The sequence below is a fragment of the Chrysemys picta genome, chromosome 13 (genome assembly GCF_011386835.1).
Source record: "Chrysemys picta bellii isolate R12L10 chromosome 13, ASM1138683v2, whole genome shotgun sequence".
Taxonomy (NCBI): Eukaryota; Metazoa; Chordata; order Testudines; family Emydidae; genus Chrysemys; species Chrysemys picta.
The window spans coordinates 9,988,734-10,000,445 of NC_088803.1; the positions used below are offsets into that span (position 1 = coordinate 9,988,734).

The following is an 11,712-nucleotide window of genomic DNA, read 5'->3' on the forward strand; positions in this document are numbered from 1 at the left end:
CTGTGGCTGTGCTACAGGAAGTCACAGCAGGGCCCCCATCCCCTTCTTACTGCTCTGAGATGCACACTGGGGCAGAAGCAGGGAGCTGAGCCAAGCCAGCCAGTGACTCAGCGTCGGCCGCACTCCCCACCAGATGAGCTGCTGGAGCAGAGGAGACGGGTGAGCTCCAGATGAGCCCAGTGCCAGGTGTGCTGGGCTCCAGGCAGGCCCCAAGGGGCCCTGCTCCCAGATGATCTGGGGGGAGGGGAGGAGAGATGCCCCGTCCCAGAGGGACTTTCCCCTGAGCTCCTTCCTCCAGAGAGAGGTTTTTTCCAGCCACCAGCTCCCTCCCTCGTGCCCCCCATGTGTGAGCGGCGTGATGCTGACGTTTCTGAGGGCGCCTGTGTGGTCCCAGCTCCCCACGAGGGGAGAGCGAACGTGATCTGTGGTTTCCTGCTGACTCTATAAATCCCCCAGTACTGAGGCACAAGCACTGTCACTTTCCCCAGACGGTGACGATGCTGATCCTGATCCTGGTACCTGTGGCCTTTCTCCTGCCCCCCGGGGCTGGGGCTGGTGAGTGTGGGGGGATGAGGGATCCTGGGGAGTGGAGCCAGGAGCTCACTGGGCTGTTTGCAAATCCTGGATCCTCCCCAGAGTAAGATGCGTCTCCCAGGGTGATTTCTGGCTCCCAGGACGCAGCTAGGGAAGAGTTTGGAGGTGGCGGTGAAGGAGTTGGGTGGTGGAGCTGGTGTTGAAATAAAGCCCCCGAGAGATACATAGAGAGCTTGAGAGCAGGAGAGAGACAGAGCGTATCTTAACTAGAAGCTAGAAGCCAAGACTCCTGGGTTCTATTCCCTGCTTGGGAGTGGTGTCTAGTGATTAGAGTGGAGCTCGGGGATGGTAGTCAGGACTCCTGCGTTCTAGCTCCTTCTTCCTTTGTGTGTGATGTCATTTTAAATTGACGCTCTTTAGGGAAGGGACTGACTTTCCCTGAGGGTCTGTGCAGCACCCGGCACAACGGGGCTCTCATCTGGGTTGGTGGCACCATATGCAAATAACAGCACCAGACTGTTAAAAAAGCCTCGTTCATATGGACGTCAAACTAACAGCCATGAGTCGTCTGTTAAAACATACAGATGTGAGCTGCGCACAAACTTGTATTGCTTTAATTATCCTGATTTTAAACCACATCTGTAGTTCAACTGGTTCAGCTCTGCCTGTGGCTGCCCTGATATTGATTTAAACCTGGCCAATGCCAGGGGCCAGTTAACTTCAGAGAACCAGCCTTCAACCCATACAAGTGCCTCAAACATGCATTTGCACAGGCTTAAAACAAACCATGCAGTCTAGCAATTCCTAAGTCCTACATCTCTCTGATGGTTAGAGACCTTTTCACTTCCACCTCCATCTATCCCTGCCCAGTTTATTCCCATTTGTTCTTTTGCCTACATTGTCCTTCAGCTTCACCAGCTCTTCCCCATCCTGTCCCCTCCACCCTGATGTCTTTACACTGATTGTCTGGCTTTGACTTCATCCACCTGAGCTGAGACGTGTTCAGAGTTGGTTTGAAAAGTTTTTCCCTGGGAAATTTCGACTTTTCATTGAAAACCCCCAAAGTAATTTGTTTTTCTAATAACTTTTTATTAATTTTTAAAAGATACATAGAGAGTGAGAAAACAAACAGCAAAATATACATAAACTACTCATAATGCATAAACACCTCATAAGATATTAAGTATTTGCGACCTCACCGTAGCTAGGCTTGAAACATTTAGTTATCTGTAGTGTGAATGGTTAGAATATCAATCCCTTATTGTATTCCACAATTTACAAACAAAATATGCTTTATAAAAATCCAGTTAGTTAAATAAAAATTATAAGTAAGATAAAGTCTAGAAGCAAAATTCAAATGAGAGGGATAGATACAGGGAGCGGAAGGAAGTGGCTAGGGAAGAGAGGGGTTAAGGTGGACTCATGCATTTGATAGGATCATCAGATACTTCCAGGAGAGCATCTCACATCTCTAACAACTTTTCTTGGGAAGCTCTTTCCTGGTAGCCAAGCTTGGGATGTCTATGCTCTAATCTTCGATTGTTTGTTGCTTTTTGGATTTCCGTTTTGGTGGTACTTGTCTTTCCACTGATGTTAGTGCTCTGCTTAGCCAAAGTATTTCTGATTTATTCTGCTTCCAGTTAACACCCACTAGGTTGAAAATTACATGGTTAATTTTATTTGATAGGGAAAAAAACCACTGTCCCCTTCAATTCCGCCCAAAGCCGACCGGTCTATGAGCATATGTGTTAAGTCAGCACATGCTAGTCACAGCTGACTTAGCAGCACCTGCATTGTACATTGAAGAGGGGTCCAATGCATCTTCCATATGATTCCTGTGGAATTAATCTGAAATGTAGGTCCAAGGAGCAGTTCAGAGAACTGGCTACAATTTGCTTCCATCTGGTTAGCAGAAAATTATTGGCCTAGTTTCTCCTCCCAATGCTTTTTTAGGGCATCAGTGTTTAGTTCAAATTTGCTGGCCAGCTGTGCATAATGTTGCCATCGATCCTGGCAATCTGGGTAACATTTGCAGAAACAAAAGCAGTAATGAGTGAAGGGCAGCGAAGGCAGCAGTGCTAAACAGATGGGGGGCGGCATGTTTCCCTTGCATACCTCGCCACTCCATCTTAGTCTGTAGTGTGACCAAAATTAAAATTGTTTTGGTGAGTAAAACATTTTCAGCTGAAAAGTGCTGAAAACTTCAGGGAAATAATCAGTTTTCCAAGAAAAAAGCCAAAATGTTTGAGGTGAGGCGACGCTTTCTGGGAAACTTTTCCTTGTCTAGAAAATCTGATTTTCTGTACAAATACAGTTTGGAGGGGCAGCTTTGAAGCAGCCCTGGCTTGTCACTGGGGGTCGATTGAAAAGGTGAAACTTCAGCAGGGGACGTGTCTGTGGCATTCTGGGTGAGACTGACCCCCAAAGTTTTTAACTCCGGGCAGTGCAGTTACTGACCTACTCCTGGTGCATTTGGCACCGATTCTCCACACAGCGAGGACAGAGCTTTAGATTTACCCTCCGGCCCCATGGGGTGTCCAGTCTGGGGGAGAGGTGAGGAGGTGGCAGAGTTCCAGGAACAGGGATCCCCCACAGAGAGCATCAGAGCGGGTGGGATGAGGTTGTGAGGATTCCCCTTTGGGATCAGGAGCTCGGTCCCAGCCCATCCCAGGGAGATCATGGGGCTCTTTCTGTGACGCTGGTCTCTCCCCAGGTGAGATCATTGGGGGCTGGGAAGCCAAGCCCCACTCCAGACCCTACATGGCATATCTGAAAATACAATGCGAAGGGGACACCTGTATCTGCGGAGGGTTCCTGGTGTCGGAGAACTTTGTGCTGACGGCCGCTCACTGCAATGGAGAGTAAGAGCCTCTGTGCTGGGGATGTTGGGGCAGGTCGGGGATAGTGGGTGATGGGGGAGCCGGGAGCTCTGGTGCCATCATAGGCTCCAGAAAAGGAGCTACAGGCTGAGAGAGCAGAGCCCAGGGATATGATCTGGTCGGGGGTGTCAGTGTGTCTTTAGGGGCCTCTGCAAACCATGGTCCAGATCAAGCGCTGGGTAAATCAATGGAGCTACAACCATCAACACCAGCTGGAGTCTGTCCCTTTGACCTGATCGGGGCAGGGAGATAGTCACAGCCCCAGGACAGCTCTGCTGGTCTCTGGGCTGGGAGGAGCTGGCATATTCCCCTGTCTGGATCTAGCCGGGGGTGGGAAGGAGCTGATACCCAGAGGGCAGGAGGACTGCGGGGCGTGAAGGAGCTCAGAGGAACAACACAAAGGGCTGGTAGAGACACAGGCTGGGACCCCAATGCCACTGGGTAAGTCTCTGTGCTGCAGCCAGGCCTCCTAGAGGGGAAAAGTCCCCTGTGCTATTTCCCGGCACAGAAGAGCCCTGTCCTCCCCATATCACTGCTCATAAGTCAAACCCCCATGTGCCCCTCCCCCATCTCACATATGCTCCTGCCCCTAATGCCCCATGTATTCCTCTTGGCTTTCACAGTGAGATATCTGTCCAGCTGGGAGCCCATAACATTAGAGAACGGGAACAGAGCCAACAGAAACTCTCCGTGCGCCACCGGATCCCCCATCCGCAGTACAACAAGACAACCTTCAACAATGACATCATGCTGCTGCAGGTACCCTCCCATTCCATCACCCCACCCCCAGTGACTTCACACAGCTTCAAGTACTGCCCCTATCCCATCCTCCGATCCCCAGTGACCTCTCAGGCATGGGTTTGAGTGTTTCTGGGTATTGGGGTGTGTCTCTGTGTCCTTGAGTGCAACCCTCACATTGATCTTCATCGTTCTTGTATCTCAGCTGGCAGAGAGAGCGAAGCTGAACAGATGGGTGGATACCATCGCCCTGCCCAGTGCCAGCGAGAGAGTAAAGCCAGGGACCATCTGCAGTGTCGCCGGCTGGGGAGGCACTAGCACAGAGAGTGAATCAACCCCGGACACGCTCCGGGAGGTGGACGTGGTGGTGATGCCGGATGCTGCATGTCCGAGGAACCCTAATGGGCCATACAGCGACTATAAATCGTCCACCATGATGTGTGTGGGGGATCCAAAGACGGGGAAAGACTCTTGGGAGGTGATTCTCCTCCTGGCTTCAAGCATCCTTGATAAATCGTTATTATTAATGAGGCTGTTGGTGTTGCAGTCCGGCATACGAGTGGTGGACAGCGATCTGGCCCCACTGTGCTTGGTGCTGTACAAATGAATGGGAAAATATCTGGTTTTCTCCCACGGGAGGCAGAGGCCAGCTCTAGGGGTAGGGGTGGGGGTGAGGGGACTGATACCAGCTGGGCCTCGGGGGGAGCGAAGCAGAGACCAGGTGGACATAGGGGGCTGTCACTGAGCTGTGCATCAGCGGGAATGACTCACTGAGCTGTTCTCCATCTGTGGCTTGTTTTATTTCACAGGGCGATTCTGGGGGCCCCTTAGTGTGCGGAAAAACAGCCCAGGGCATCGTCTCCTGGGGGCTTCGCGCCCCTCCCGGGGTGTACACGAAAGTCTCCACCTTCATCCCCTGGATACGGGAGACGATGAAGAGGCTGCAGCCCTGAGCCAAGCCGGGAATAGCTGCAGGGCCGGAGCTGCATCGCTTTTGTCCTTTGGTGATGCCCTGATGTAGGGCCCGCTTTGCAGATTGGCTGAGCCCCCCTCTCCTCAGGATAGCCCCCCCCATTGCTCCACTCAGGCAACACCCAACCAATGAGCATCAAGGCACTGGGCCTAGGGGAGTTAGGAACAAAGTTTAAAACCAGCTCCCATCGGCTCCCTTGTCAATCCCAACGCAGATCCTCAGGCTGCCTCTTAGCTAGGGAAACAGCTGGTTTATTTCCCCTGGGGTAACGGACATGAGCCAAACCTTGAGGAAGACCCGGCGGTTTGTAGCTCTCCCCCATGTCAGCTGATCGAGTGATCATTTATTGGGGATCTTCATTGTTACCTGACCTGCTAACTCCTGTGAAAACTGCAGCCTGCCCTGTCCTCACTGGGCCTATCCCCTGGGTTAGTTTATCAGGCTGGCCACCGCCCGTTCCAAACACACCTGTTCCCAATGACAGTGAGGCCAGAGGGAAGGGAACACAGTGAAGGCTGCACTGAACTGATTGCAGATCAATCCCCGATGCTGATCCCTCCTTCCCACCTCCCCTGCCCCACCCTGCCACGCGGCCTGCTGCATTTCGCTCACTGCTCCATTGCCAGCAATGAATAAAAATGAAGTTACAAAAAAAAGTGTTTCAGGTACTGAGCGATCAACCCGAGCTGTGAAATCCAGAGCAGCGGCTGCATCTGCCAGGGCCAGGAGGGAATTAACTCCTACAGGGGAAGGTTGGGCTTGTGGTCAATGCGCTAGGCTGGGGCCTAGGACACTTCACATTTTTGACACTGAGTGCACGTCCCCTCCCCATTTGTCCACTTGATCCTTCCTGACCAGCTGGTAATCAGGGATTTTAACTGTCCAGTCGTGGGAATCAACCCAGAAGGTCCTAGTCACACCTGCTACACCAAACTGATGCTCCCAGAGGAGCAATTCCAATTCCTCGTGTTTGTTCCCCAGACTCCTCGCACTGGTGCAGGGGCAAGCCAAGAATTTCTTCTCTTCATTTAATTGGGGTTCCTGGATTAATTTTGTTCTTGATTTTTGCTGAGAGCTCATTTCTTCTCCCTTTTTACCCTTCCCTTTGCCTATTAGTTTATCCCTCCCTTGACTCCTCTAGCTGGCCGGTCCCCATGGAGATTGGTCCCCTTCTCCTGAGGTGAAGGCCATCCAAGCTCTACAGCCCCCTCTCCCCACAGTCTGTCCACCCTCCACCCCAGCAACATAGAGACTAATCAGACCCCTTCTCAGGCTGCTCTTTTAGGCTAATCCAGCCCAGCACATTCACTCTCCTCTCTTCAGACCTGCTGATCCCTTGAGCGCCCTCACAGCCCTTCTCTGCATCTGCTCTGGTCTCAATTCCTCTGTCCTGCAGACAGGTGACCTGAATTGTTTCCAGATGGGAGGCTGGGTTCATGGCAGCTCCTGGCACACCCTGAACAGTGATGGGAGGTGTTTGCTGAGGTCGCAGCACTGATCCAGGGCAGCTGGAGTGCAGCATCCCATGACCCTGGGAAAGGTGCCCAGCGGCAGGCCTGGCCCCGGAGCCTGCCTTGGGAGCTCCAGAGCTAGGGGCAGTGGCTTGGCTTGGCCCAGATGTGTCTTGCTCAGAATCATGTGAGGCCCGGCATTTGGGTCTGCTTGTCACAGATTAGCTCCTGCACAGTGGGGCTGAATCAGGTCCATCTGGGGTGATGCCTCCCCCTCTCTAGGCAGAAGCTTGAGCATTGGCCTGCTAAACCCAGGGTTGTGAGTTCAATCCTTGAGTGGGCCATTTAGAGATCTGGGGCAAGAATCTGTCTTGGGATTGGTCCTGCTTTGAGTAGCAGGTTTGACTAGATGACCTCCTGAGGTCCTTTCCAACCCGGATATTCTGTGATATGAGGTTGCACCCCTCAGAAAGCCCAGATGACATGCACAGGCCTGTGCGAGACAGATGTGGCTTCTGCATGAGATACTTAGAAACCTCAGGTTCACCATGGAAGCGCTGTGGCCCCTTATCTCTCAAATTCAAGATGCCGGGATAAGGCCACTTGGTGAGGAATGGCCCAGATCCTGGAGTGCTGCACAGCTGGAGCCATGCACAGCTGGAGCCCAGCCTACATAGATCTGAGCCCAGGCAGCTCTGCAGCCCATGGGAGGTCCCTCCACCCCCACGCTGGTCTGTTGGTCAATGTGGCAAATGCTCTCCAGTTCAGGTGACACATCAGCCTCCTCATTCACACGAGGGGGAGCGGACACAGCTCAGGATGGTGTTGCAGATGTGGATTTACAAAGAGCGAATTAGTGCAGGCCTGGGTCTATGGATTCCAGGCCCCAGGTGAGATGCAGTAGCATTCCCTGCCCCCCTGAGCCAGTCAGTCCCCCAGACCTGAGTCCTCATCAGAACTGGTGTCCCCCAGAGGGGAAAGGAACCATCTCGCATTCCCCATCACCACTGACAGCAGAGGCAGATACAGCAAGAGTGGCTGAATGCTAGTGATAGAGGTATAAAAGAAAGAATCAAATTCACTGTCTGCTGGTATAATGGCCTTCTCTCACTGTGACTGTCTGAGGCCCTGTTTCGTCATATTGAAATAAGGCAATCTGGGGCTGTTAGGAAGATGATCCAATCTATCATCTCCAGAAAAAGGAAAGAGCCCAGAACACGTAAAAGGAGATTTAGTTTGATAGTTTTCTGCCTGGTAAGAACTCACTTATCAATATCAATTTGTGGCCAATTATGCAGAAATAGCCCAGCCTCTATTTGACCTAACCTGCGCCTCAACTTGGGAATGATCAGAAGAGTGTACTGAGGCAGTGAAAGTACAAAAGGAAAACCTGGCCAGTGCTCCAGCGCTGGCCTCCCCGGATGGGGAGAAACTCTTTTATCTGTACCCTTTGGTATCTGACACCACCATGAGTGGTGCATTAACACAGGAGTATGAAGCAAAGGACTGACCTGTGGCCTTTGCCATTCGACTTTTGAGTGCTGTGGAACTGATGTCTGGATGGTGTGAAAAGGTGCTGTTGTGCACCTACTGGGGGGTAGGGAAATTCAAATACCTCATGGGGATGCAGAAACTAATAGTCCAATCTCATCATGACCCCTTGTGGCTATTAAATATGAATATATGGAGATATACCTATCTCATAGAACTGGAAGGGACCCCAAAAGGTCATTGAGTCCAGCCCCCTGACTAGCAAGACTAAGTACTGATTTTGCCCCAGATTCCTAAGTGGCCTCCTCAAAGATTGAATTCACAACCCTGGCGTCAGCAAGCCAATGCTCAAACCACTGAGCTATCCCTCCTCCTTGTTAGTATATACATACATTCTTACAGGGACAAGTGAGTGGGCAGCATATTGCCAAATGGATGCTGGCTCTACAGGCAGAAAACATGAAAGCAGAAGTGTTAAAGGAACCCATAGTCTGGGTAGCCGGATTACATCTGGCTGGCACCACATACCAATGTGAAGCCAGCCCAGGTAAAACCCAACATCAGGTCTTTCGGGCGGCTAACCCCAATCCGGTGAAGGAGGGGACGCTGGTATGTTTTTTGGATGGAAGTTGTAGGTATCGGGGGGACAGAAAACTGCAGGCTTAGCTGTTGTGGGAGTCAGAGGAAATGAGACAGTCCGCACCATTGGTTTCTCACTAGAAGCAAGGTCAGCTCCGGAGGCAGAACTGGCAGCCTTGCTAGCAGCTTTAAATGAAGTGGATCCCAAATTTGAGCCAGAATGTTGTGTGGTGGTAGATTCAGATTATGTATTTCGTGGGGTCACATTAATGCGGAGATGGGGGGCAGATAATCGTTTCAGGGCAACAGACGGCTTCACAATCAAGCGTGCTAACTGGTGGAAGCGAGTGGAGGAGCTCAGTCACCGGTTTACACGGATCAATGTGGTAAAGGTGAAGACACACAAGAAAACAGGACCTCTAAGGAAAGGGAATAATCTGGCCGATGCAGAGGCCAAGGGGGCTACAACAGCCCTGGGAGCCAGAAGAGAGTGAGCTTGTAGCCGCGTGCCAAAGGTTGCCAGTCCCTAGTCTAGGTTGACATGTTCCTGCCTCGGAACAGGGGCCTGAACCAGGTGTCCTCATGAGACCCCTTCCAGCCTGATATTTCGATGATTCTACTCTATGAAATGTCTTCTGAGATTAAATCCTCTGAGCTTCCTTCCCCTCCCTTGCCTGTTATCTGGAGCCCAGCTGGGCAGGGGGGCAGGCAGATATGAAATATCACACAGAGAAAACAAAGCTGGTCTTGAAAAGTTTCTGAGAACCAGGAGTAAAAGGAAACGATTCAGCAGATGAGGACTGGAGAGATGACAAATTTGCACTCAAAGATGTAGACTTTTAATTGTCGTTCCAGTGTGGGCCGGAGGCAGTGGGGCAGTGACTCTCAATCCTGACCTCCAACGCCCCCCTTCCCATTCCTGGACTCACAGCCTCAGACAACTCCGCTTGTTCTCCCCAATGTCTGGCTCTGAGAACTGTTTCCAGTCGTGAGACGGCCATGCGTGGGGATGCACCTTTCAGTGCCAGGGGGATGGGGAGATGTCCCTGCTCAGACGCTCAGCTTGTCAGTCAGGCCTCAGGGCTGACAGCCTGCTACAGATGGGAGGGATCAATTGATCCCAGGGCACAGATCGGACACAGCCCCAACTGTGCAGGGCCCAAGGTGCTGGGCAAGCCGAGATGTTTGGGGCCTGTCCATTCCCCCTGCCATGTGGCTGGGTGTACATGCCGCAGGTCTGCCTGGCACCCACCTACGCACTGGGACCCTGACCCTGAGGTTTCCTGTCCCCACCCAGCTGGGGCTGCAACCCCTCTAGGCCCAGGCAGAAGTGCTGCCCCCTCTTCAGATGAGCCATAAAGAAGCCGCTCGTGGGGTATTGGAGGACGTACTCTGGGAGAGAATAGAGGGTTCTCATGCTCTGTGGGTGCTGTCTCTGTTGTATTAGGGCATCCTGAGGGAGTGGAACGCATGAGAAGGCCAGGGGGCTTTATGCATTTAGGGTCCCATTTTACCTAAGCTGGTAGAAATAAGCATAGCGGGTCTTTAATGCGGGTCCCCACATCTGTACCCCAGAGTTCAGAGTGGGGAGGGAACCCTGACAGATGTGATTCATTTAACTTCTGGTTTCATTTCACAGGGGAATTCTGGGGGGCTCCTGGTGTGTGGGAGGGTGGCCCAGGATATTGTTTCCTTTGGTCCTATTGATGCTTCACCCCCTCAAATGTACACACAGATCTCTGAGCTCATCCCCTGGAAAAAGGCAACAATGTGAAATCTACAAGCCTTGGACCCGCTGGAATTCTCCTCATGTCCTGGAATCGCCCCTGTGATGCTGTACCCCATAATGCTTTATGGGAATATGACATAACTGGAATATGTTTTGTGCTGCCTGTGCCATGTAACATATCTCTGTAAAGGTTACGGTCTACTATGTCTAGTCATCCCATTTGTACACATATATCATTCTGTACTTGAGGTTAAGAATATTGCCTGTATACTTGCTTCATTTCTAAGTAAGCTTTGTGAGGCATTTGGTCAGCTTCTTTAGGAAGGAATTTGCAAGGTTAAATACCCGATCAGGAAGCACTTGGGGAACAATGCATCTTGGAATGCTCCAATCCACATAAGAAGTCTTCCTGGAAACACACAAGATACCATGTGGACAATGGCTTCTGCCTGTAAAGACTGTGAGTCATGCATGGACATGTGACTTGCCCAGATGACTCCAGAACTCCATCTTGGAGTTGGACTTTGCATAGGAGTGAGGAGGGAGGTCTCCACCCACAAGAGAAAGTCTATTTAAACCCGTGGGAGACCCCTCCATTTTGTCTTCAGCTGATGAAAGAGAGAGCCTCCCCACCCCACAGGATACTTGGAAGAAACTGGAACAAGAGGTGTGAGTGATTGCTGGACCCAGGCTAAAAGGAGATTAGTCTGTAAAAGGGAGCATTCCGGAACTGGTGAGGATGTTATCTATATTCAGTTTGATTAGACATAGATTTGCGCATTTTATTTTATTTTGCTTGGTGACTTACTTTGTTCTGTCTGTTACTACTTGGAACCACTTAAATCCTATTTTCTGTCTTTAATAAAATCACTTTTTACTTATTAATTAACTCAGAGTATGTATTAATACCTGGGGGAGAAAACAACTGTGCATATGTCTCTCTCAGTGTTATAGTGGGTGAACAATTTATGAGTTTACGCTGTATAAGCTTTATACAGGGTAAAACGGATTTATTTCGGTTTAGACCCCATTGGGAGTTGGGCATTCAGGAGTTAAAGACAAGCACATTTCTGGTAGCTGCTTTCAGGTAAACCTGCAGCTTTGGGGCAAGTAATTCAGACCCTGGGTCTTTGTTGAAGTAGACGGGAGTATCTGGCTCAGCATACACAGGGTGCTGGGGTCCCGAGCTGGCAGGGAAAGCAGGGGGCAGAAGTAGTCTTGGCACATTGGGTGGCAGCTCCCAAGGGGGTTTCTGTGATCTAACATGTCATAGCCCCATTCTTGACACTTGGAGTCCAACTCTTCATCATCCTAGATCTTTACATTAGAAACATGGAA

At 51.0% G+C, this 11,712-nt stretch overlaps 1 protein-coding gene across 1 annotated transcript; it reads left to right on the forward strand.

Moving 5' to 3' along the window:
- The first annotated feature begins 452 nt into the window (after window positions 1-452).
- Window positions 453-5,254, forward strand: LOC101948578 (granzyme H-like). Its single transcript, XM_065565407.1, has 5 exons — window positions 453-555; window positions 3,248-3,395; window positions 4,037-4,172; window positions 4,357-4,629; window positions 4,961-5,254. Exons 1-5 carry the CDS (start codon window positions 498-500, stop codon window positions 5,102-5,104), a joined length of 759 nt encoding a protein of 252 aa, XP_065421479.1. The 5' UTR covers window positions 453-497; the 3' UTR covers window positions 5,105-5,254.
- The last annotated feature ends 6,458 nt before the right edge of the window (window positions 5,255-11,712 follow it).

Bases quoted from the DNA above. Each gene is read 5' to 3' on its own strand.
- LOC101948578 (XM_065565407.1), top strand. From the start codon at position 498: ATGCTGATCCTGATCCTGGTACCTGTGGCCTTTCTCCTGCCCCCCGGG. The intron at 3,396-4,036 runs GTAAGAGCCTCT...TGGCTTTCACAG, and splicing joins GCCGCTCACTGCAATGGAGA to TGAGATATCTGTCCAGCTGG. The intron at 4,173-4,356 runs GTACCCTCCCAT...CTTGTATCTCAG, and splicing joins ATGACATCATGCTGCTGCAG to CTGGCAGAGAGAGCGAAGCT.